This window comes from Monodon monoceros, unplaced genomic scaffold, assembly GCF_005190385.1.
Source record: "Monodon monoceros isolate NGI ecotype Baffin Bay Population unplaced genomic scaffold, NGI_Narwhal_1 Super_Scaffold_18, whole genome shotgun sequence".
NCBI lineage: Eukaryota > Metazoa > Chordata > Mammalia > Artiodactyla > Monodontidae > Monodon > Monodon monoceros.
The window spans coordinates 50,089,534-50,117,298 of record NW_021703774.1 but is presented as its reverse complement, the minus strand read 5'-3'; the positions used below and the strand labels follow the sequence as shown (position 1 = coordinate 50,117,298).

The 27,765-nt window shown below is 42.7% G+C and overlaps 1 protein-coding gene across 1 annotated transcript; it reads right to left on the bottom strand.

Annotated features, from left to right (window-relative positions):
- Window positions 1–4,758: 4,758 nt before the first annotated feature.
- LOC114897852 (quinone oxidoreductase-like protein 2) lies at window positions 4,759–27,114 on the bottom strand. The gene is given in 12 exon segments (XM_029226918.1): window positions 4,759–5,011; window positions 7,231–7,385; window positions 10,792–10,814; window positions 11,720–11,811; window positions 12,399–12,508; window positions 13,517–13,582; window positions 14,359–14,417; window positions 16,075–16,171; window positions 18,261–18,369; window positions 18,453–18,534; window positions 18,537–18,723; window positions 27,025–27,114. Coding segments are annotated over 12 exon segments (1,323 nt in total).
- Between the last annotated feature and the right edge of the window lie 651 nt (window positions 27,115–27,765).

Below are 27,765 nucleotides of genomic sequence, written 5' to 3'. Positions count from 1 at the left end.
AGTCATTTTGACATTAGTGAGCTGGGGACAATCGATCTTTATTACTAGTGATATCTACTGATCAGCTCTGAACGGTGGGAAAGGTAGCTCCCAGTGGGGCTTGTGTACTTTTCTCAATCCTGATTTGTCTTCCTTCTCTCCTGGGGTCTCTCCAGCATGTCTTCTACTATCCCAAAAGGTGTCAGGAAATTCTAAAATTAGCTTCAAAGTTGGTATCTTGATATTTTTGAAAACTAACTTTCATTTAAATGGAAAAATAGCTCACATTAAGAAGTAAATTTGGAGACTTCCCTGGTGACGCAGTGGTTGAATCCGACTGTCATTGCAGGGGACACGGGTTCGATCCCTGGTCCGGGAAAATCCCACATGCCTCAGAGCGACTAAGCCTGTGCGCCACAACTACTGAGCCTGCGCACTTAGAACCTGTGCTCTGCAACAAGAGGTCACCACAATGAGAAGCACATGTGCCACAATGAAGAGTAGTCCCCACTCACCACAACTAGAGAAAGCCTGCATGCAACAACGAAGACCCAACGCAGCCAAAACTAAACAAAATTTTAAAAATAAATAGATAAATGTGTGCCTTTATGTATATATTTTAAAAAAAGAAATGGTGCTGGAACAACTAAATATCCAATGCAAAAAAATGAATGAAGACACTGTCCTTATATCTTTCACCAAATTAACTCAAAATGGATCTTATACATGAGTGTAAAAGGCAAAACTAAAAAACTTCCAGAAGAAGACAAGATAAAAACTAAGGCACCTTAGGTTTAGGAATGAGTTTTTTAGATATAACACCGAAGCACAATCCATGAAAAAAAATTGGTAAATTGGACATATTAAAATTAAAAACTTCTGCTCTGCAAAAGACCCTTAAAAGAATAAAAATATAAACCACAGCTTGGAACAAAAATATTTGCAAAATGCATATCTGATAAAGAACTTGTACCTAAAATACACAAAGAATTCTTAAAACTCAACAATAAGAAAACAAACAACCCCATTTACGAATGTGCAAAAGCTCTAAGCAGACACTTTACTAAAGAAGATATACAGGGCTTCCCTGGTGGTGCAGTGGTTGAGAGTCTGCCTGCCGATGCAGGGAACACGGGTTTGTGACCCGGTCCGGGAAGATCCCACGTGCCGCGGAGAGGCTGGGCCGTGAGCCATGGCCCCAGAGCCTGCGCATCCGGAGCCTGTGCTCCACAACGGGAAGGGCCACAACAGTGAGAGGCCCACGTACCGGTAAAAAAAAAAAAAAAAAGATATATAGATGGTAAATAAGCATATGAAAAGATGCTCATCATATTGTCATTAGAGAATTGTAAATTAAAACAACAGTGAGATACCTCTACTACACACCTATTGGAATGTCTAAAATCCAAAAACTAACACCACCAAATGCTGATGAGGATGTGGAGCAATGGCAACTCTCATTCTTTATTGGTGGGAATGCAAAATGATACAACTACTTTGGAAGACAGTATAGCAGTTTCTTATAAAACTAAACATAATCTTATATGATCCAGCAATCGCATTCCTAAGTATTTACCCAAATGAGTTGAAAATTTACATCTACCCAAAAACCTACACAAGAATGTTTATAGCAGCTTTGTTCATATTTGCCAAAACTTGGGAGCAAACAAGATGTCCTTCTGTAGGTGAATGGGTACACAAGCTGTAGTATATCCATACAGTGTAATATTATTCAGTGATAAAAAGAAATGAACTATCAAGCCATGAAAAGACATGGAGGAAACTTACAAGATACAAGATCAGCTTACAAAAATTACTGGTATTTCTCTGTATCAGAAATAATCAACTGGGAAATATAACAGAAATAAAATATTGTTCTCAAGGGCAACAAAACCAGTAAGGTACTTGTAATTAACATAACTCAGAACAATCCACACAACTTTAAGGAGAACAACTTTAAATTCTATTTAAAAACATGAAAGATCTGAATAAATAGCAATATATCCCTGTTCATAAATGAGACAACTTAAAATTGTAAAAATATCAATACTCCTCCAAATTAATCTCTAAAGTCAACACAATTCCATTCAAAATTTCAGCCAGATTTTTTGACGAACTAAAGAAATTTATTCCAAAATGTATCTAAAAGGATAAAGATTCACTAAGAGCTAAGTCATATTTGAAAAAGAAGAACACAGGTGGAAGAGTTACTCTTCCAGATATTAAAACATGCTTCAAAGCTAAAAACATAAAACAGTGTGATACTATTATAGGAACAGATATGTGAACCAAGGGAATAGAATAGAAGGCAGAGAGCAGATACATACATGTATACCTGGAAACATGAAAAAAATATTATCCAGGCTTTAAAGTTCAGTAAAATTAATTATAATTTCATTTAATCATCTTAATTTTAAAAGAACAAATATATAAATTCTGGTACTGCTTAGGAAAATTCAAGATTCCTGGTCATTTTAACAGTGAGATAGTTCATTCACATAGATGATTCCATGATAGATGGATAAACTTCATACACTAGAATAAGGTTTCTAAGAAGCAATTTCCTGGCTTGTTTGAAGAGAGAGTTTGACATAGCCATAAGGAGCTCCAATTCTGGAGTCAGAAACACACCTGGACTGGATTCCGGGTCTGTCATTACTACATACAATACGGCAGGTTTCTTAGATCTACAAGTCTTGATTTCTTCATCTGCAACATGTGATAAAAATGGTTCATACCTCAAAGGGTTGTTGCAAAGATTAGGTGAGAAGATGCCTGTAAAGTGCTTAGCACAGTTCTTGACCCATAATAAGCACCTAACGTCTGTGAGCTGCCGTTATTACTATTATTCTAAATGGCTTGCATATTGAAAGAAGCAGAAAGGGAAGAAATAGTAAATGGATGGTGTATAAATGAGATGCTTGAAATATGTTAGGGAGCATGGCCTCGGGGAACAGTTGATAACGGGAAGGTCAGCAGAGTGGGAAGAACTAGAAAAATCCTATGTGCCCTCCTCAGTGAAAAGGAGGGCAAATGGAAGCTGACAGCAGGTTAGTAATTTGTGTTTAAGAGAAGAGAGGATATCATTGTGCATGATTAAAACCGTAATCTACCTCTGGCTTCTCTTACCAGATGCACCTAGAACACACCAAAGCAGAGAAGAAACAGCACAGACTAGCACGCGGTTCCACGCCGGTACTGCCTAACTGTGCTTATCCTCCATCAACAGGTGTATGTGAGCCACAGGTAAAGCAAACCTCAGTTTACGAGTCACATAATAAAAGCCACAAGATGCAAAGGGATCCAGAAATTCTCTAAACTGGTGGTTTTCAAGTTTTTAAGCCACAAAACCTTTTCTTAAGAAAAGCATGAATAAAAAAATAAAAACGTGCAGCTACTCAGGCCTCAGCAGCAGAAATGGAGTCCCAGAGCCCAAGAGGCTCAAGTCTACACCTGCAACCCCCCATCCCAAATGTGGCTCGGAAGTGTAATCTGAAAGCCACTGATACCGTCCTACCCCTCAACTTTTTTTCTTTTTTTTGGCCATGTCACACGTCTTATGGGATATTAATACCCCGACCAGGGATTGAACCCGGCCTTGGCAGTGAAAGTGCCACGTCCTAACGACAGGACCGTCAGGGAATTCCTGCCCCTCAACTTCAGAGATGTGGAAAGTGAAGGTCAGAAAGGTGAGAGGACTTCCACAAAGTTGTAACCAGATGGGGACAGAGCTAAAACAGAATCGAATCCAACAGTTATCTGACGGCCAGTCAGGTTCCCTTTTTACCACTGAACATTACCTTCTTGACTGACATACCAAAAAGATGAGGAGGAAAGTAAAACATGTTTGAGAAAATGTGCCTCATCATAGGAAAAACATAAAAACGGAAGGCTGGAGAGCAATGAAGCCTGGCAGCTTGGGCTCCACTAATCCGCATATGAATGGAACACCACCTCCATCAGTGGCTGACTAGAGTTACCAAAACAGTTTTTTGAACATTAAAACAAATTAAGCCAAAAAAAAAAAACGCTTCAGCAATTCCCTGAAGGTCCAGTGGTTAGGACTCAGTACTTTCACTGCCAGGGTCCGGGTTTCGATCCTTGGTTGGGAAACTAAGGTCCCATAAGCCACAAGGTGCAACCAAAAGAAAAAAAACCCTTCACAGTGAATGCATAACAGAATCACATTTACAACTATACTGCATATGAATGCGCACAATTATACTTTGGAGGAAGTTTAGGCCACATTAATGGGACTGTGAGGGAATGAAAAAGGGCTTGAATAACCAATGAAATTAACTACAGTGACTAATGGATGAATTATAGTCATATGATACTGAGCATGATTTTGGTGTTCTGTTCACAGAACTCCAGCTTAAATCATCTGGTTGTACTTTAAAGGAGTCTGTATTCTAAAATCAAAGGTCAAGTTAAGTGCTTCCTTTTTAGACTTGTATGTTGTGAAGTTCAGAGTTCATATCAACACGGGTAAATTATTTTCTAAGTACTATCACATCCCTCTATTTAAGACACCAGTGATGTAGACAGAGCTCTCAAAATCCAGCTCCTTCATGGCCTTCACAGTTTCAGTTTCCCACTGGCTTACTAGGCCTGAGTATACAGCCATACAACCCAACAGGGAGAAATCCTATGACTCTGCAGCCTGTGAGACCTCATTATTCTGCATTGTGTTTACTCTTTAATTCTATAAAAGGAGGATTTATAGTACCTAGAGAGAAACTATCCAGTAGTTTGGCACAGATTATTTCCTGGCCTTATCTACATCACATCCCTTAAGAGCGTCTCACTTCCTCCAGCTATGGCTCCAATGTATGGCTGGATGCACCCTTCCTGGCAGTACTGAATTGCTGAGGACAGGCCTCTGAAGAAGAGGGGAAAGTTCTGGTCCTGGTATCAGCCCCAGTACAGCCCCATGGCAGAGATATTCTTCAGGAGCAGAAGACTGGCCAGCACAGAAGCAATGGTTCCTCCAGCAAAACCCACCACCACAATCCTGCCCTCCCATGCCAGGCTGAGGGGAAAAGGAGAAGAAAAAAAAGATTATAAAAGGCAATGTACATTCACAGCCATTAGGATGGCTACTATTTAAAAAAAGAAAAAAAAACAGAAAATAAGTGTTGGCAAGGATTTAGAGAAATGGAACCCTCATGGACTGTTGGTGGGATTGTAAAATGGTGCAAATGCTATGGAAAACAGTATGGAGGTTCCTCAAAAAATTAAAAATAGAACTACCATATGATCCAGCAATCTCACTTCTGAATCTATATCCAAGAGAAGTGAAAGCAGGGTCTTGAAGAGATATTTGTACACCCATGTTTACAGCAGTACTATCTATAATAGCCAAGAGGTGGAAACAATCCAAATGTCCATCAACTGATGGATGTTTAAACAAAATGTGTTATATACATACAGTAGAATATTATTCAGCCGCAAAAAGGAAGGAAATCTTGTCACATGTTAAAACATGCATGAACCTTGAGGCCATTATGGTAAGTGAAATAAGCCATTTACAAAAAGACAACTACTGTATTATTCTACTTATATGGGGTATCTAAAGTAGTCGAATTCATAGAAGCAAAGTAGAATGGTGGTTACCAAGGGCTGGGGAGAAGCGGGGAAAGAGGAGTTGTTGTTTAATGGATATAGAATTCAGCTTTGCAAGAAGAAAAACTTATGAAGATCTGTTTCACAACAATGTAAATATACTTAACACTACTGAACTTACATTTTACAATGGTAAATGTAGCAAGTCTTTTGTTATGTATTTTTTACCACAATTAAAAAAACACAGAATGAGGGGAGAGAAAGCAATGTACATTAATTCAGAGAGACAAAGTAGGTTTTGGGGGTGGGGGGCAGGTATGTAATGGGTACAGAGTTTTTGTTGGGGATGTTGACACAACATTGTCAACATGTTTAATTGTATACTTACAAATGGTTAAAATGCTAAATATTAGGTTACTGTATATTTTACCACAATTAACAAAAAAAGCAACATGCATTAAACACCCAGCTGGGAATTCCTATTGACCTTACAAACTGGCAGGGGTGACCCATTCTACACCAATTTGTATTCCTCTGTAGGAAAATAGAAAAATAAGCCGTAAGCAAGATAGTAGGGGGTCAGAGAAACTAGCCAGTCTTGTAAGGGAACCCACTTTAGAATCAAAGCTGTCTATTTAACTACTCAACTACTTTGTGGAAGGGAATCAGGTATAAACAGATATCATTCCAATGCTGAACAGCTCAGTTTGAAAATTTTGAACTTAGGAAGCAAGAATAAGAATTCAGACACTCTCATGAAGCATCATTTGCTTTACACTAAGGCTTACTTTAGGACTCATTTAATTTATATACTTTTCTAGGGAATTTTGAATAATTGACAAAATACTATTACCTGGAAGGCAAGAGAAGGGTATGTATTAGCAGTCCTCTGTCCTGGCTCCCCATTTAGTCAACACACTCCTCCCTTTGCCTCCTGTCTAAGCACAGTAGTGGACACAGTGCAGTGATGCACAGGGGCTATAGAACCACATGGATCCCTTCTGTGGGCAAGCTGCTCTCTCTGCTTCTGTCTCTTCTACTTTAAACTAAGATAAACCACAAAACTGTGCTTACCAGGATGACACAAGAAATGAAGCTAACATTATCAGAGCCCTCCAGGGTCCCTGGTTGAAACAGAATGAGAATTGGTGTGGTTACAGCAGTCCCATGAAACCTCCAGTGATTTTTTTTTTTTTTTAATAAAACAAGTCAAGGAGACACCTATACTGGTTGCTGCTTCAGAAACCAGTAAGATCAAAAGAGTCTGCACCTTGCTGCTCAGTGAACTGGGAGACTGCCACCCCAGTAATTCTAACATCTGAACAATGATCTCAAGAATTACCGACACCATGTATATAAAGTAGTTAGTGGGGGCAGGCATAGCTGAATTTAACACATGTATAATTTCTAAAACATTTGATATTGCCAACTAGAGAGTCCGCAGTCGTTTTTTGGATATTTTCCAGTTGGCTATTTTGTTTTTGCTATATTTAAGCATTTCCTGATTTTCCCTCTGCTTCTATTCCTTTTCACCCAGCCACTCAGCTGTTCTCGTTGATGCCGGTGGCTACGGGAAAAGTGAGCAGCAAAGACAAAAAAGAAGCAAGGCCAGAAGGAAGACAGAGGTCTGGAAAGGTTTCTGCAGAGCCCCAGGTCTAGCCCACTCGGGAGGACCACTGCATGTGCCTGCGGAGGGCCTCCAGGAAGATATCTCCTTCCACGGTATCAGTGACCACGTTCACCCCGCCACTGCCCACCAGCTTCCCCACTGCTTCCTTCAGGCTGCCCTGACTGTAGCTCACGATGGACTGTGCACCCCTCTGCATCGCCAGCTTGCACGGCTGCAGCTATTACCTACATAAAGAACACAATGCTTCTGATGGTCCAGAATACGTACCAAGAAGGCTCACCCCACCCACCCAGCCTCCAACTAAAGAAGGAAACCAGCGTGACCTCACTGTCCTAGCATCAGCCTCAACCCAACACATAAGGCCCATCACACAGCACCATCACACTGGCCCCTGCATACCCACTGGCAACGTGATCCACATTTCCAGGAATCCTGGAACCCCAGTGGGTCTAGCTAGGCGACAGTTCAGGAGACACTCACAAGTTCTTCTCCAAATGCAAATTAAAACCACCATTTATTGAGTACCCACTATGAGTCAAGTAGTAAGGACACAAGCTAAATAACCAGCTTAGAGTCAAAAAAGCAAGATCCAGCAGTATGATGGCAGAAGTACTGCCATACTGGGTCCAGTATGTGCAAGCTAGAGGTATCTAACCTCGATCTACAAGGTCAGGAAAAACTTCTCAGAGGGTAAAATATGATTCAATGGAAAGATCTTGAAGTCAGACAGACCTGAGTTCAAATCCTGGCTCTGCTACTAACTAGCTGTATTACCTAAGGCAAATTACTTAGTAAGAACTAACACTTACATTGTGCTTACTATGTGCCCAACACTATTCTAAATGCTTTACATATATTAATAACTCATTTAATCTTAATATCCCAATAATATGCATACTATTATTATCCCCATTTTAAAGATGAAAAACTGAGGCAAAAGAGGTTAAGTATCTTGCCCAAGGTCACACAGCTCATGGGAGGCAGAACTGGGATCCAAACCCAGGTAATTCGTCTCTAGAGTTCATGCTTTTAACCTCTATTTTGCCTGCCAACTCCTCTAAGCTTCAGTTACCCCATCCATAAAATAAGATAAATTTTTAAAATTAAATGGAATACTGTATATAAAGCACTTAGAAAACAAAGTGTTGGATAAACTGAATCTATTGTTACACATATGCAATCGTTTATTCTATTTAAACCTCATAAGAACATTATGGGGGAGGTACAGTTACTCCCATTCTGTAGATGGAAACAAAGACCCAGAGAGGTTAAGTATTGGGTTGGACAAGAAGTTTGTTTGGTTAGTGAATACATTGTTCAGTAAAGTTCTTCATGAAAATGAAAAATGTGTCTTTTAGTTTTACTTAAAACGGAACAAACTTTTTGGCCGACCCAATAATTAAGCCAGGATCATCCAGGTAGTAGGTGATAGAACAACTATTCAAATCCAATGCTGCTGATTCCAAAGCCCATGCTTTTCCACTCCATCACCCTGGGAGAAAGCCATGCCTAAGACCTGCCAAAGATGGCATAGATGGCTGTGGGTGATATTGTGAGGAGGTCTGGGGTTTGGAAGTTTCCAGAAAATCTTCAGACACTCAAGAATTGCCTAGAGGTGCCTTATCCCTGAGCAGCATCCACCAGCCCAAGCACTTTGGCCCCAAGGTGACATTCAGAATGTGCAAACGCCCAAGAACATCTGTGTCCTTAAAAAATTCCAAACTCACCCATAACTATTTGAAACTGAGAGTTACCCTCATATACTCCCCCGTGGAACCCTCAAACGTCTGCATTTCACTGACTGCTATCAGCACACAGTGCCATAGAGGGAAGACACCAGTCGAGGGTCAGGCACCTGATTCCAACCCCAGGATTCTCTGTAGGTCCCAGTGAGGCCTGCTGTGAATCATTTTCTCTCTTCGTGCCTCACCTTCTTTGTCTGTGAAATAGGGATAATAAACACTTGCATTCCCCATCTCCCAAGGGGTCTGTGAGGACCAAGGGTAAGATAATTGCTGTGGAGGCAAAGTGAAAGCAATATGAAATACTGTGAATGAAAGATGTTATCAAAATGACCTGTTCCAAGTAGGTGGCATGATGACATTATTTTTTTGTTTGTTTTTGCTTAAAACCATTATTGCTGCTAAAGAAAATACAGCTTAGATTAATTTTAATATCTGAATTAAAACAAATTTTTCTCTCTACTTAACTTCCTATAACTATTTAAAACAAATGGTAGGGACTTCCCTGGTGGTGCAGTGGATAAGATTCCACGCTCCCAATGCAGGGGTCCCGGGTTTGATCCCTGGTCAGGGAACTAGATCCCACATGCATGCCACAACTAAGGAGCCCACCTGCCCCTATTTAAGGAGCCCACCTGCTGCAACTAAGACCCAGTGCAACCAAAAAAAAAAAAAAAAAGTAGCAGAATCTCCTTTTAAAATAAATTAAAAATAGGGCTTCCCTGGTGGCGCAGTGGTTGAGAATCTGCCTGCCAATTCAGGGGACACAGGTTCGAGCCCTGGTCTGGGAAAATTCCACATGCTGCGGAGCTACTAGGCCCGTGAGCCACAACTACTGAGCCTGCGCATCTGGAGCCTGTGCTCCGCAACAAGAGAGGCCACGATAGTGAGAGGCCCGCGCACCGCGATGAAGAGTGGCCCCGCTTGCCGCAACTAGAGAAAGCCCTCTCATAGAAACGAAAACCCAACACAGCCAAAAATAAGTAAATAAATAATTTTTTTAAAAAATTAAAAATAAATAAATAAAACAAATGGTACAGTTTTATCTTCCCAGAAATGTTAAATAGTCAGTGGTTCTAGACAATGAGACTAACTGTGGTCTCCCCGCTAAGAGAGGTGCTAAAAGCCCTCACTTTTCAGTTGAAATGTGTTAATACTCCATGAAGAGCCTCCTGGTATCTAAGACTGCTTTCAGAACTCATATGTCCTTCCCAAAAGAAAGTCAATGTGAGAAAAGAGAGCTGCCACCTGGAGAAATTCCACACCAGTCCAATTATCACCAAACCTGTATAGCATCTTGGCGCCTCTGGATATCCCAACCGCAGGCTACGCAGGAACCTCACACTCAGCACATCCAAAACTGAACTCACCATATCCTCCTGGGTTCTCAGTCCCAGCAAATGGCAAATCCCCAAGTGCACCTAGTTTGCGCCTTCCCACTCAATATCTAATAATAACAGGATCCCTTTTTAAGGGATCCTCCATGACACACCATGCCCTCAAACAGGCACATGGCACGAGTGACCTCAATATTCCCACAACCACCCAATGAGAAAGCATTATTGTACAAATGAGGAAACTGAAGCTATTAAGCCAGAGACAGAGCTACAGTTTGCCCCTAGGTCAGGCTAATGTCAAAGTCTTTGTTCCTTCAACTATATCAGGATGCTCCCCAGTCACCAAATTCTCTATTTTCTTCTACTTTGGTATCTCTCTGATCATCGCCTCCAGTGCCTTGTTTCAAGTATCATCACCTCTGGCTTGGATTGCTCCAGGAATCTGTCCTATTGCCTCTGACCTTGCCCCTATCCCTCATCCCCACTGCTACCAAAGTGAACTTTGCAAAATGCAAAGATGATCATGTCACTTCTCTACAAAATCCTCAATAGCTCCTGCAGCTTCCAAGAAATGTTCAAATTCCTCAGTGCCTCATGATTTTATCTCTGCCCCCCTCCCTAGAGTCATCTCCCACTGTTCCCCACACACATCCTTCGCCCCACAGATGCTATTTGCAATTCCCTGAATGCATCACGTTAGTACCTATGTCTCTGTCTTCTAATATGTCCTCCCACCACTAAAATGGCCTTCCCTTCCCTTCTTCCTCTATTCAACTGCTATCAGTCCTGCAAAAGTCAGCTTAAATGTCCACCTCCTCCAAGAAATCCTTCTTCTCTAATACCCGCAGCCTCCGAGAAAAGCCCCTGTAGAGAGGTGGGTCTTGCTTTCATGTATTTATTCATTCATTCAAGAAATAATTATTGAGTGCCTACTAAGGTCTCGGCACCATGCTAGGTGCTGGGACTGCAATAATGAATCAAACAGACACTACTCCTGCCTTGATGGGGATTACAGTCCAGTGGGAGGGACACATTGATCTAGTAATGACACAAGTAAAGGATTAACCACATGCTATGAAAGAGAAGTACAGGATGCTATGAGACCACATACAAATAGTCCAGGGGAGGGGAAAAACATCTCCTGAGGGACAAAGAATACTTCTCCAAAAAAGCGGATCTGAGTTTAAATTTGAAGTTCGGGGGGGACAGTTTAGAGCATTATAGGTAGAAGGAATAGAATCTTCAGAGGTTGTGAAGCGAATTGAACCTTGCCAGGTTCTAGTAACTTAGAAGGATGCGTGGTTTACTCCTAAGTCCCCCCACTAGTCTGCAAGCAAACAGATGGCAAGACCCTACTCTAGGTTACTTTACATCCCCAGTAACTTGCACATGATTTTTAATAAATAACTGAATATATTCCATGTTTGAAAACAAGAGGTATGATATTTTTTAATGGAGAATCAAACATGCAAATACCTTGGCCTGAAGAACATTTGCTGCCACATCAATCACGGCACGGCCTGTGGCTCCAGCTGCTGCTGTCACTAAAACAGTTTCTCTGTGCCAGAGAAAGATGAGTGTTACTCAAGAAATCAAAACTCCTCCTCCTACTAAACACTGCCAAATTTTAGAAGGTAACAGCCACTGCTCCACTAAGCCCATCTCCCTGGATCAATTCTGAGGCTCTCTGAAAAGAGCAAGAAGCTGTAGTTATGCTCCAGGTAAAGTGGGAAATTCAGCACCTCTGAGTTTGAAATATCCCAGTTAGGTACACCCAACCAAGCCTCACAGAAACAAATACCACAGGCCTCCATTAAAACCAGAGTGAAGCGAGTTTAAATAAACCAGCTGGCTAAAATGTAAAGTTTTCTAGGAGGTGATATCCAGAGGGGTCAGACTTGAGGGACAGATTTCTCCAAATACATATTGGCCAAGTTCTCAGTCTACCATTCCCTCTCAGACAAAAGGATATCCCCACTGTCACCAGACTCCAATCTTGGGTCACTCGCTACCTTCCTTCGGCCTTTCCTCAGATAGACGTGAGGTAAGGGTCAGGGAAAGGAAAGGAAGGGGCAAGGTCTTGGTGGACACTTCTGGTATCAGAGAAGGTACCATCTAGCCCTCTATTGTCTACACAGTTCTCACCCGGGCTGGGTATGGGCCTGACGCTCCAAGGCCAAAGTAGCAGTGCCATAAGATACCGGCAGGGCAGCAGCTTCTCGGAGGGGGACCCTTTCTGGAATCTGCCACAGTGCCTATAAAAGAGATAACAGTGACTTAGAGATTAAGCACCTGTACCTTTTCATAAAGGCTGCTCAATATATATATTATGATTTGATTTGCAAAGGGCAACACATGTCAGGAACCAAGTCCAGTGGAAGTCAAGACCAAGTAAGCAGTGGCCAAGTTCAAGACTTGGGTGCATCACTCTTCGAAAATCCTAAGGCTGGCATCTGGATCAGGAAGGAACCAGCTTACAGAGGAGGTAACACAGGCCACTGTAGTATAATGAGTGAACTGGATGGTATAAAAATTTTACCTCACATAAAGCTGTTTTTAAAAAAAGTGTACCGTTCACCACTAGGGGGCATCATTCACATCCTGCACAAACATAGCCCACCCCACGCCCACCCCACGCCCACCCTGGCTGGCAACGTTCCCAGGACTCTCTCTTTCACAAGCTTGACGTGGGGAAGAAACACATTACATCCAGCTCAATGCCCCAAACCAGTTTTTCTACCAAAACCACCCAACTATGGTCCAGTTGGAGATCCAGTCAGTTGCTCCAGGGCTCAGAAAACAAAATGCCCTTCTTCATTAAACCACTCTACACAAACAAACCTCTATGCAAGTGTTGTCACACCGATATAAAAAAGGGGTTTAGGGCTTCCCTGGTGGCGCAGTGGTAGAGAGTCCGCCTGCCGATGCAGGGGACACGGGTTCGTGCCCCGGTCCAGGAAGATCCCACATGCCGCAGAGAGGCTGGGCCTGTGAGCCATGACCGCTGAGCCCGCGCGTCCGGAGCCTGTGCTCCGCAACAGGAGAGAGAGGCCACAACAGTGAGAGGCCCGTGTACCGCAAAAAAAAAAAAAGGGGGGTTTAGCATTTGAAAGAAAGAAGTGCTTGGTTGAGAAACAAGATATAACCAAAAGAATACAAAGAAAGAGAGGGAAAGGAGAAGAAGGAATGATGGATAGATGAAAAGTAAAGAAAAGAAAGCAGAAAAAATATCTCCAAGGATTAGTATTGAGAGGTAGGGCTACCTTGTGGTCAGTGATGCATTCTTCAGCCATACCATTAAAGCCACTCACGCCAATAACTCTATCTCCCTGAAGGGAAAATACCATTAAGGGTATGTTCATATGCATGCCCTTGCTATTTATCTCTTCCCGAATTAATCCAAAAAAGAAAGAAAATCTTTCTTTCTGACCCACTAAGACACAGGTTCCCTTAATTATCTGTTCAGTGTTACTGTTCAGTAAATAATTCAGCCATTTTCTCACTACCCCCATCAGGTAGCCAAGCCAATCTGAGCACATTTTGGACAATGATAGGACTGAGCAAGAAAAAGACTAATATGGGGCTTCCCTGGTGGCACAGTGGTTGAGAGTCCACCTGCCGACGAAGGGGACACGGGTTCGTGTCCCGGTCTGGGAAGATCCCACATGCCGCGGAGCCGCTAGGCCCATGGCCGCTGAGCCTGTGCATCCGGAGCCTTTGCTCCGCAACGGGGGAGGCCACAACATGAGAGGCCCACATACCGCAAAAAAAAGAAAAAAAGAAAAAAAAAGAAAAAGACTAGTATGAATTAGAATCCCAGTGTTCATTTCTTTCACATGAGACTGAAACTTGAGAATTCTCTATCCTCTCAGTAACTAAAAATCCAGGTGCTGCCTTTTATTAGTAATAAAATATTTAACGAAGCCAGGAACTTCCACAGACTTCCTTCCCTCAATTCAGAATTAGTTTCTCCCTGCTCCGTCTCGTTTTCCCTTTGGTGTTTGCTGGCAAAGTCCAGGAGAAGAAAGACCCTTTGGCTACAAATGAGGTTAGCACATTTCTCATAGTTACCCACACATCAGTTCCCTAGATTCAACTAATTTACCTCTTTCACCGTGCTGACATCTGTGCCTGTCTCCAATACTGTCCCAGAAAACTCCATTCCTAAAACAAATAGTTTAAAGATTATCTGTAAAGCCCAGCACAAGAGAGATGAGAAAACCCTGATCAACAGGCCGTCCTATGAGTAATCTGGAGCTGAGAGAGTTTGTGTTCCCCTGACCCAGGAAGAAGGGTAAGAGTGTTGTACCCAAAGCACAGGAAAGTGAACTAAGATTTCGTGATAACAACCTAAAAAGCTACAGTAGTCCCATTCTTACCGTGACACAAATGAAAATTTTAAGAATGGGCGAAAGCACAGAGAATCGTGGGTACACAAGTACTTTTGACCTTGATCACTGGGGCCTTGGGTTCCTACAGCACCTCAATGACAAATTCATCATATTGTATTTATCTGTTCCCATGTCTCCTCTTCTGAACTATGAGGCCCTCGAGGACATGAACTATATTTATTCACATAGTACTTGGCTCAGTTGGATGAATTGGTGTTGTCTGCCCTTTCTTCTTCTACCTCCAAATTTCTGAATTTAATTATCATACATTTCCCACTGAGCCGCCAGAAGAATAACTCAATTGAGTATGACATCTTCCCCCATCCAGCATTTCAACAAATACAAACAGAGGGAAATGGTTCCAATTGTTGAGACTTAACCAAGTACCCTAAGGCCAAAACACAGCAACTGTTTTGCAATCACTGTATCCCTAATAGTATATATCTGTATAAAATATACATGTACTGTATATTTACAGCATATAACTGTATATTACTTATATATATATATATATATATATATACAGATACATACTAAACTATACTTATATCTCTTTTAATAAATTTCAGCAACAAAAATCAGTCATTGTTCCACATATTCAGGATCTAAATGTAATCAGATTGGGCATAATGCAAATCAGAGAGCAGGCTGCTAAGAAATGTATAAACTGTTTCTTTCTGATCCTCTGGTATTAGGTTTCTTTGGGAATGTATTCATGAGGACTGAGAGTTTTAGCTGCAACCAGATGTTTATGATCCTTCAGGGTAAAAACAAAATTGAGGCACTGTCAAGGAATGAAAGGGAATGACTACGGCCAATGATGGTTCTGATCAGGATTCTGGTGAGCCTAATGATATGTAAAATTGTATTTGTTCGTTTACGCATTTTTAAAGTATTTATTGAGGGGTGGATGAAATAAGTGAAGGGGATTAAGAGGTACAAATCTTCAGTTGTAAAATAAAAAGCCACAGGGATGTAATATATAGCATAAGGATATGGTCGATAATATTGTAATAACTTTGTACGGGACACATGGTTACTGGACTTACCATAGTGATCATTTCATAATGTATGCAAATGTCACATCACTATGTAGTACACATGAAACTAACATAACATTGTACATCAACTATATTTCAATCAATCAATCCATCAAGTATTTATTGAGCATCTACTATGAGCCAGATACAAGAGTACTAATGGGGCTGGGGGTGGGGGGAGGGAAATAATGTTGAGCAAGACAGTAATAGAACCTTCCCTCACAGCACTTGCAATCCAGTGATTCTAATTAGTAGTGAGGCTGACATATCTAAGACACCACTGACAGCAGGCAGACACCGCCATCGTAGTGCCCAAGATGAAGCACATGGTTCTGAAAACACTCTATATCTTCTTTTTTTGAAGTAGTCACTTGGCCCCTTCCTACTCACCGGGTGTGAAGGGAAGTTGGGGCCTTTCCTGATACTGATCACGACAGGCCAAAATATCAGCAAAGTTAACCCCACAGAAATGGACATCAACTCTGACCTGCAAAGGAAATAGAGCAAAAAGGCAGAGCCGTACACATCTCTGGAGACAAAGTTCACTCAATTATACCATAATATTTACTGAATTTACTGAATGCCTACTATATGCCAGGTACTGAACTAAGTACCAGTGTACATTCATGAGGCAGAATGGACAAGGTCCCTGACCTCATGGAGCTAAGAGTATAGCAGAGAAGACAGACATTAACCAAATAATTATGAGGATTTATGTGTTAAATTACAACTCCTACACAAAATGTTAAAGATAGAAATATACGGTGCCATGAAAGCACATAAAGGGGAGATTTGATCTTTGGGGGAAATCAAGAGAATCCCCTGTGAAAGTAACACTTGACCTAAGAACAGCTAGGAGTTAACTATTCAAAATAGGGGGGTAGGGAGCCTGGCACAGACAAAAGCAATGGCATGTGCAAAGGCCCGGTGGTGGGGACAAAAGAAAAACCAGCTTAGTGCACAAAGAAGAGAAAAAGATGGGGCTAGAGAGCAAGGCCCACAGCATCTGAGGGTTTGTAGGGTTTGCTGAGGATCTTAATCTTTAGCGTAGGAACAGTGGAAGCCATTATAAGATTTTAAGCAAAGGGTAACATGATCAGCTGTTTTGGGAATCAGGAATTCTAGAAGCTAGAACAGGATTCCCCAGCTTATGTGTTTCATGACAGAGCTAGAGCAGAGGCAGGCCTGCAGCAATTTCTCTAGACCTTGTTAAGCAATGGTTCTCAAAGTGTGGTCCCCAGATCACCAGCTTCAGTGTCACCTGGCAACTTGTTAGACAATACAAATTCTCAGCCCCCGACCTACTGAATCAGAAACTCTGGGGACAAAGCCCAGCAATCTGTTTTGACAAGGTAATTCTGATGCAGCCTGGAGTTAAAGAACTACTGTCATAGACCAACCCAACTCAACAGGGCTTGGAATCACAGGAGGAAATGAAGGCTGAGAGACAGAATCGGTGACATTCATTTATATATTTGTTTGTTTACATTTCCCATATCATACAGAGGTGACCTTATTTATGAGAAGATACTTTATGGGCAAAATGGATTCATTCAACATTTTAAGCATCTCCCACATGACTATGTGGGGATTTAACGTTAAATTTAACGTTAAATCCTATGGGGATTTAACGATGGATAAATTCTCATAGTCCCAGCTCTCAGGAGCTAATATCTGACACAGCAGTCCAGACAAATAACAGAATAAAGGAGCCCAGCCCTCAAGCCTATGCACATTGTGTGCTTGACACAGCTGCTGACATGTACAGCACCTATAAATCCTCAAGCCACTCCACCTTGATTCAAGGTGAACATCTTTCAGCATGTGAATCCCAGGAAGCAGACTGGCTGCTGTCCTGCGCTCACCCAAATAATCTATTTAGTCACAGGGTCCGTGTTAGTGACACTTCAGGGCTGCAGTCACATTTCTCCCTCTCACCAGCTGTCCCCAACCCTGAGACTCACTGCCTGCTTCACCTTGTCAGAGGTTCTCATTCTCCACGCCAGATGACAGTGTTACCAAGGTGATCAACAGGCAAAGCCAAAGTGGCTACCCCATTTTCCACCACCCTAAATGTGGGTAAATGCCCACAACGCTAATATAACCCCACCCACCCCAAATCACTGCAGTACACCAGGGGAGGGAACAAGGCACATTATCATGTAAATAGCGTTAGCTGGGCTGGCTGTGGGGGAGGAGGGAGGGCAGATAATTAGATGCTGATATTGAAGAAGAGGAAGCAAAGCATGGGGTCCATTTATCTGTGCTAAATCAATAACTTGCAGGTGGTTATGCAAAGTCGTGTGCAAATCAGAATTCTCTGTTTCTAAGGCAACAGCTCTGGGGACTTCTACATTTGTGTTCTGGGGAACAATCTTCCTTTTGCGCTTCGGCCTTTTTGTGACCCCAGAAAGGGCCTTTCTAGAAGCTCAGCACGAAGTTGCGCTCCAGTCTCGCGGGCGCCCCTTAGCTGAGCACTCGGGAACTCAGTTCCGGTCGGGAGCCCGCGGGGCTTGGGTGGTGGCCGCGGAGAAGGGGCGTCTAGGGGGGTCCCGGGGCCAGGCCAGTCACCCTACCTCGCGGGGCCGGAGATGGCGGGGGACCGCCTCCTCAAAGGCCAGGGGCTGCTTCAACTCGGCGCCCAGCGCGGCGCGGTAGTGCCTGCCGCAGCCCTGCCCGGCCCTCCTGCAACGCAGAACAAAGGGTCGGGTTACTGGGGGCGAGCCGGTTAACGCCTTTGGAGGTTCTGTGGTGAGTCAGGGCCGCACCTGCAGAGCCACGCCCGAGGCAAGCACAGTCCCCACGCCGACGCCGACGCCAGGGCCCCGCGCAAGTGTCGCCAGAGGGGGAGGTCCGAGCGCGGCAGGAAGAGCAGGAAGCCGCCCGCCCCGCCCCGGCCGCCGGGGACTCGCGACCCGACCCAGGCTGGCGGCAGCGGCCGGGACCGCGCCACGGGCCAGTCCCACCCGCGGGGGTGCCGCGCTTCTCCCGGGCGCCCGGGCCCCCTTGTCCCCCGGGGCCCCCTGCAGGTGGAGCCCACTGTGGAGTTGGGGGCGAGGATGGAGGAAGATGAGTAAATAGAAACAGATCCCCGGAGATTAACCTTTGTTGGCATTCGTTGTAGCAAGTTCGGGAGACTTTAGAAACCACACTTGGCGGTTCTTATACAGAGAACAAACTAGTGGTTAATAGTGGAAGGGGGGGTGAGAGGAGGGGCAAGATAGGGGAAGGAGATGAAGAGGTTCAAACTACTAGGTATAAAATAAATAAGATGCAAAGATGTAATGTACAGCACAAGGAATACCGCCAATATAACTTTAAATGGAGTATAATCTAGAAAAATATTGAATCACTGTGTTGTACACCTGAAACTAATATAACATTGTAAATCAACTACTTCAATAAGACAATGTATAAATAAATAATTAGGGGTTGGGGGGGGTCCTCTGCATGTGTGAAATCCTAAATGCATAAAGGCTTTAATGTCTACCTTCAACATCCTATTAGGATTCAATTCTTGTTATTAATTTTCTCACACTTACTGGACCACTTACTTATACTAAAACTGTACAGTTACTAGCAATCCAATGTTAAATGATTCTACGCGAATCCAAAGAGTACGTCCAATTAAAGCCAGGCCAAAACACCTATGTTCTGCGTGACACGTAGTAGATGCTCAACAATTGATTCAAGGACAGTGTACCTGGGTAAACAGGTACACTCTGGGAAAACTGAAAACATAACAGTATAATCTGTGAAAAATTGTAAAACTGGGTAGGTCTCTGTTGCAACAGTAGCCAAATATTTATATACTAGCAATATAAAAGAATATTATCCTGGGAAGAATGTTTCACTTGACAGATAGCTTTTAAAGACAGCCTGGTACTTCCCTGGTGGCACAGTGGTTAAGAATCCACCTGCCAGGGCTTCCTTGGTGGCGCAGTGGTTGAGAATCTGCCTGCTAAGGCAGGGGACACGGGTTTGAGCCCTGGTCTGGGAGCATCCCACATTCCGTGGAGCAACTAGGCCCTTGAGCCACAACTACTGAGCCTGCGCGTCTGGAGCCTGTGCCCCGCAATAAGAGAGGCCGCGATAATGAGAGGCCCACGCACCGCGATGAAGAGTGGCCCCCGCTTGCCACAACTAGAGAAAGACCTCGCACAGAAACGAAGACCCAACACAGCAAAAATAAATTAATTAATTAATAAACTCCTACCCCCAACATCTAAAAAAAAAAAAGAATCCGCCTGCCAATGCAGGGGACACGGGTTCGAGCCCTGGTCTGGGAGGATCCCACATGCCGCAGAGCAACTAAGTCCATGTGCCACAACTACTGAGCCTGCACTCTAGAGCCTGTGAGCCACAACTACTGAGCCCGCGTGCTGCAACTACTGAAAGCCGCGCTTCTAGAGCCCGTGTTGCACAAGAGAAGCCACCTCAATGAAAAGCCTGCGCACTGCAACAGAGTAGCCCCTGCTCACAGCAACTAGAGAAAGCCTGCATGCAGCAACGAAGACCCAACACAGCCAAAAATAAATAAATAAATCTATTAAAAAAAAAAAAAGTCTGATATCTTTAAAAAGACATCTGGTCAGGGAATTCCCTGGCAGTACAGTGGTTATGACTCCATGCTTCCACTTCAGGTGGCCAGGGTTCAATCCCTGGTGGGGGAACTATTGTAAGATTCCCACAAGCCTCCAGGCATAGCCAAAAAAAAAAAAAAAGATATCTGGTCAAAGAGTGTATAGCTTCTGAGGTTCAAGCCCAACTCTACCACCTATTTGTATGGCTTTGGCAATCCTCATGGCTGTGGAACCCAGTTCCTCCCCCATAAAGTGAAAGTATTGGGCAGAATAATCCCTCAGTTGCTAAATTCTGTTTCTATTTTTTTGATGGAAACAATAGTCCAAGATAGCATAGAATTATGGAATGATCCGGAATGGAATAGAGGAAAAATGGAAAGCAAAAATGAAGTAGGAATGAATTTCTGAAATCATGACCTAAAGGCTTTGGTGGGAAAGGAATTCAAAAACCAGTTTCCCACCACAAGTATGTAGCAGAGGTCACCATTATCTTAAGAGCACTCACAGGGAATTTGAAGTCATTTTAGCCCCACCTCCCTCAGGAAGAAACTGGGCAGAAGAGGAACACGGACTAGAAGGTGAGAAGGTGGAAAATATTATCTTCCATGAAACACTTTGCAAACTCTTAAGTCATTAGGTACATAAAATCAAACCAGGAATAGTGGAGAAATATGAACATTATCATCATCAAAGTCAACATTCTGGTTGCCAAATAAGAGTGAGCAACAAGAAATCTCAAGTTTGTGAAGTATGAAACCAATATTGATCTGGGGATGAAATGAGTTGTTACATGTGGAAAACGTTTTGTAAAATATTAAGTTTTTATACAAGATATAAAGCAAGCAAATTTTTTTTATTAAGTATAGTTGGTTTACATAAAGGGAACAATTTTTAATTGAGCTCCTTGAAAGCAACAACCATTTCTTAATCTCCTTTATGTTTGCAGTACTTTGCACAATGCCACACTTTTAGGCACTTGATACATGCTTATCGCTGAATTGTTGAATGAGCAGTCGGTTACCTAGTATCAATTTTCCAGATAATTGGAAGTATCTCTAAGCATCAGGTTTTTGATTAATTATTTTTATGGAAATTTTTTCTATTGTCATTTTCATAATATCTTTGTTATTCTCAGGGCATATGAAAATCATTGAGTTTGGGGAAATCTATCAATACTGCATTCTACATTTATAACAGTATCTGAAGAAAATAGCAAAAGGCCCTTTAAGAAGAATCTTGGAGGGAGATGAAAGTATCTTAGGTAATTGAGGTGATTTTAAGCACTTATATGCAAAATAACTTTCACTTTTCCAAAGAACTTCAAAGGTAAGTGACAAGGCATTTAATAGTAGCTGCTATAGTAGCAAAAGAAGCATTTTAGCTGATCCATCAAATTGCTGCTACCACACCATACTGTCTAGTTTTTGTTATCATTTCTGGTTATTTTGTTTTATGTGGGGTAAGGTAGGAAAGTGAAGAGGAAGAACAAAATTTGAGTCCTGGCGGAGAATAAGACCAAGCAAACTAAATCCGAAATGATCACTCCTCTGCAAAGAAAGAATCTCTAACTGCCCTACAAACCAGTTTGAGGGCTCGTTAGGAAGTAAAAGAGTAACAGATGACTCTTCCTGCTGGTACAGCTCACATGAAGAGATAATATTTAACATCCAGAAGCTGCTGGAGGGCTGAGGGTGGAGAGCTGAATACACAAACAGCTATGTTTTCACAGAATAATAGACAAACAGTATATAAACAATATAAATACCATGCAGGACTGTGCTGAAAATGTAACAGTAGCCCCCCACAGTTAAAATGCTTTATCCAATAGTTTGTCAGTGCCTTGAGAATAGAGACCGTGTGTCTCAGTAGCCCAGTTGACCACTACATCTAGCACACAGCAGATACTCAGTACATTAGGAAGGTAGGAAGCCAGGAGCCCCCCAAGCTGTGTGGGAGAGCTACCAGCACATTACAATTCAAAGCCACAGCCAAAAATGTTAAGGGGTCTTGCACCTACTTTCCTGCCTAAGTATACAGCTGCCGGGCATGATCTGATCCTTTTTTCTGACTAGTTCAGTTTTGCCATTATAGATACATTATTATCTTCTACCAAAAAAGATGTCTCCCAAGAGTCTTGAGGTGCGTTGTAGTTTGCCTTTTCATTGAATTCCCCCAGATAGCTCTTTCTGACTGTTGCAGTTGCAGTTAACTTTTATCAACCTCAGAGATGGACTTTGGCCAGTGGTATATGTGGGACATATTAACCTTCTAGTCTATTCCAAGAACCGTGTAAGACTTGCTACATAACTTATTTGCTCCAACACTCATGGAATCATAGAATTTCAGAGCTGGGATTGCTCGTCAAGATAATCTCAGCGAAGTGATTCATTTACAAGTGAGAAAGCAGAGGCTCAGAGAGAGATTGGCCCAAGGTCACAGTGAGGGTTAGTGGCTGAAGTAGCATTAGGATCTGTTAGGATCTGGCTTTCCTGATTTCTTGTTCGATTCCCCTTCTATCGAGCTCTTTGGATTTCACTCAACACTATACAAAACAATAATATTTCACATTTTCATAGTACATCACTGGTTTCAAATCACTGTCACCCAAATTGCTTTATCCTGCCAGTGATGAGAGTGATAATAATTATTGTTACAACTAGCACTTATTGGTAACTTACAACAAACAAGTTACTAAGTGCTTTTACATTATTTTATTAGTCCTCACAATAGTCCTATTACTAGGATACTATTATTTTCACTCTTATAGATCGGGAATGCAGACTTAAGGAAGTTAAGTAACTTTCCCAAGGCCACACAGCTAGGAAATGGAGCAGTTTAGAAGCCTCCTAATTGCCTGATGCCAGAGCCCGGCCACCCACTGTGCCCTCCCTCACAAACGCCCTCTGCAGCAGACAAAGAAGGTATTGTACCGTACATTTTAAAGCCATGCTTTTTTGCTTGTAGTTTTAAGTTTAATTTTATAGGAATTTTACAGTAGTTCAAGCCTAGAAAATAGATGAATTCCCTGAAGAGAAGAATAGAGAGAAAGCAGCCTCCAGGGATGCCAGCAGTTAAGACCCAAGAGCAGGAAGAAAAGTTAACACATAATTAGGAGTACTACCCTATTCCTTATAGCCACAAACTTGAAAATGTATTGATTTCATTTAAATTTAAAGTATAGTGTGTAAGATTAAAACTATGATTATGTAAAGTCGTTTTCACACACACACATTCACATCTACACACACACACACACACACACACACACACACACACATGCGCGCGCGAATAAGATTTTAATGAAACAATGTGCTGACTGGGTTGCAGGTACCAGCAGGCATTTGGGCTAAATTCCTGGCACCCAGATGGACTCAGCTGGAAGCAGTGGTGACCTGAACAATGTCTGCCATGGCCTCCAAAACTAATCACCAATATTTGATGCAGGAATCTATTTTCCATCTTAAGCCATCATTATGGAACCAGTTTACAAGTTCCCAAGCAGTCTGGCAACTTTATGAAGCCTTTCCAACCCCACCTCCTCCAGAGAGAACAAACCCTTCCCTTCCACATGTTTCCTCCCAAGAATTTTATAAACCTGGATTAGCTCACTAATCTCACTGTTCAGGTGGTATTTATCTGTTTATCCCAACAGCTAAGCTGTGAGCACTGTGGATGGTTCCGATGATAACATATTGAAGAGAAAATAATTTAGGCCTTGGAATCAGATGTACCTATGCTGGATTCCTGGCTTAGCCACTCAGTCATTGTGACCTTGGGAAAGTTATTTAACCTCTCTGAGCATCCATTTTTTCACCTATAAAACAAGCATAATAATAGCTGTGAGAATTGAACAAGATAAGCCAGTACATTGCAGCCCTCAACAAATGGCAGCTCTTATTATGAAGACAGTCCCTGCCCAGCTAGTGGAGAAAGGCACACAAAAAATATGCTTCTAAGGGAATTCCCTAGCAGTCCAGTGGTTAGGACTCTGCGCTTCCACCCCCGGGGGCACGAGTTCTATCCTTGGTTGGGGAGCTAAAATCCCAGAAGCCACATGACGTGACCAAAAAAATATAGGCTTCTAAAATGCCTGTGAAATGTCCTATGATAGGGGGCTGCAAAGGGGGCTGTGAGAGCACAGAGAAGGTCAACCTACCCCACTTGGAGAGCATCATTTCAAGAAAGTCTCCCAGAAGAGGGGTGAAGAAGAATTAGCCAGACAGAGGGCACAGCTAAACGTGTCCCAGGCAAAGGAGTGAGTGAGAGAGAGCATGACATGCTCAAGGAATTATAGGTGGTCAGTTATGACGGAAGTTACGGTTTGAGTTGGAGAATGGTGAGGGATGAGACTGGAGAAGAAGATGGTGGTGTAGAAAGAGCGTAGGTATTGGAATCAGACAGTGAGGAATCCCAGCTTCACCACTTTCCAGCCAAATATCCTCAACCAAGTGACCTCTTTCTGAGTCTCGCTTTTCCCATTTGTAAAATGATTGTGTATGTAAAGTGCCTGGCACAGAATGTACATTTTTTTTAATGATAGCAGGAATTATTTATCGCTGTTTATCTAGGATGAGCTTAGTGGTTGGCCATTTCGATTGAGTCGATGGAAAGATGAATGAATGGGTAAATTCATTAACTTATTAATATTAGTATTTATTAGACACCATCCTAGTGGCAGACACTGTTCTAGTCACTGGGAATATAATAGTGAACAAAACAGACAAAAATCCTTGCCCTACTGGGACTTGCAGTCCATGAACTGAGATGGAAAGGGGGCCACTGGTGTCTGTGAGGGGACAGTCTACTTCATAGCCCATGTGGCTCCAAAGTTATCTGATAAAAAGCTAATAAACTGACAAAGCGAGTTTCCAAGTTTCCAAGAGGTCTAGATGTGAGTCCCACCTCCTAACAAGGAGGAGGCTCTTGTCCCCTCCCTTAATTGCTTCTCACTTATCAACTCCCAGCTTCCTGTTGTGATCCAGGGGAACTGGTGAGTTGTGTTGTTTGGCAGGAAGAAATGTCAAGGAGGGCTCAATTCATTCTTGGGCTCTAAGTCTAAAGTGGTGGCAAGAGGAAATAGGAAAGCAGCTCACACAAAAAGGCTATGGAGAGGGAGATTTGCCTATCTCAGCAGCCCCATGATAAGTGAGCTCAAATGCCTGTGATGTGTGGAGGTTTTATTTCCATAGCAGGATAATCATATTCACATGTGTATATCTCATTACAAAAAGGGTTCCCCAGGAGATTTCATTTAATTCTCAGAAGGGCTCTACAAGGTAGGAATTAACCCCATTTAATCCCATCCTTTTCCTTTAAATTAACTCCTCCTGTCCTCCTGTATCTAACTACACCCGAGCTTCAATCATAAACAAAACAACAAAAATCTTTGTTCATCTCTCATCCCTCTCTAACCAAAACCCTATTCATCTCCTCCTGACAGCCAAGTCCACTGAACATTAAGAATATGCTTGTTAGATAGAACTACCATATGATCCAGCAATTCCACTCCTAAATATATACTCAGAAAAAACAAAAACACTAATTGGAAAAGATACATGCACCTCAATGTTCATAGCAGCACTGTTTACAATAGCCAACATATGTAAGCAACCCAAGTGTCCATCAACAGATGAATGAATAAAAAAGATGTATGGTGGAATATTACTCAGCCATAAAAAGCATGAAATTCTGCCATTTGCAGCACCATGGATGGATCTAGAGACTATTATGTTTAGTGAAATAAGTCAGAGAGAGAAAGACAGATACTGTATGATATCACTTATATGTGCAATCTGAAAAGTAAAACAAACCAGTGAATATAGTAAGAAACAGCTTCACAGATAGAGTGAGCAAACTAGCATTGACTGGTGGAGGGAAGGAAGGGAGAAGGGGCACAGTAGGGGGAGGGGATTAAGAGGTACAAACTACCATGTATAATATAAATCAGCTACAAGGATTTTTTTAAATAACTTTATTTATTAATTTTTGACTGCGTTGGGTCTTTGTTGCTGTGTGCAGGCTTTCTCTAGTTGCAGTGAGCAGGGGCTGCTCTTCGTTGTGTTGCATGGGCTTCTCATTGCAGTGGCTTCTCTTGTCGCGGAGCACGGGCTCTAGGCGCGCGGGCTTCAGTAGTTGTGGCTCGTGGGCTTAGTTGCTCCGCGGCATGGGGGATCTTCCCAAACCAGGGCTCAAACCCTTGTCCCCTGCATTGGCAGGTGGATTCTTAACCACTGCGCCACCAGGGAAGCCCTACAAGGATATATTTTACAAAGAATTATAGCCATTATCTTGTAGTAACTTTTAATGGAGTATAATCTGTAAAAATACTGAATTACTATGCTGTCCATCTGAAGCCAATATAATATTGTAAATCAACTATTCCTCAATAATAATGATAATAATATAAGGAATATGCTCAGTGACTCCGCTGCTCTCCTTCCATTCAGTCTCCACTGTGCTATTCCCCTAAATGCCACTGGTCCAATGGATGCTTGCCAGTCAGTCCCCATTGCAGCTGGCCTCTTGCAGCATTTGAAGCCAGTCTCTGCTGGTTCTCCTCCTACTTCTCAGCCCACTCCCCAGGCTTGTTCTTAGATTCCTTTCCTCTGCCACTTCTTTAATGTTGTCAGCCAGGGTTCTTTCTACCATCCTTCTCTCTCTCCCTCTCTCTCTAAGTGAACTCTCTTTTTTCTTCAAAATCCTGCCCAAGCTTCTGATTTGGGAGCCCTTCCCTAACCATAGTCTCACCACTTCTCACCTTCTCATTCTTCTCTCCCACCTCCAAAATATACACAGTCCCCTCCTCTCGTTTTCCTGGGAACTCTTCTGCAGCTTCAGTAAAGCACATCCCACATTGTGTTGTGCCGGTGCATGGGTCTGTCTCCACAGGAGATTACACAAAACTGCAGGGTGGAGCCAGTGACTTCTCTATTTATGAATTCTTGGTGCCTGGCACAGGGCCTGGCACATGGCAGACAATAAGATTCAGAGGCGTTTTGCAAATTCTCAAGAATCAAACAGCTAGGAAGTGAAAAGACAGGACCTCAACCGTAGTCTTCTGGCTTTAAAGGATATAGTCTCTCTGCCTCAGCACAGAAAAGAACCATGTTCCAAGTATTTTACCGTAAGTGCCTCAACCCCAGCAATTTATATACAACAAGGGGCAAGGTGGCAGGAAGGATTTCCTTTTCCCCACAAACACTGCCCCAGCTACCAGGTGTGGAAGGATTGTTTGGTATTTGTAGCCTTCCTTTTGCAAACTCCAGGATGAGAAGAAGGAAGAAAAAATAAAACCCACCTCCTTTCTCTTCCTCCCAGTGGACAATCACCCCCATCACTTCCCTTTCGAGCCAGGAGGCAGGAAGCCTATCCTAGCTCATGAAATTCCCCACTTGAGAGGAGTAGGGGGTGACTTAATAAGACACTTTGTGGCTGGGCCAGCCCTGAGTATGATCGCTGCCATCCTGAAGTAATGCTCCCGAGGAAACCTTCAGAAGGT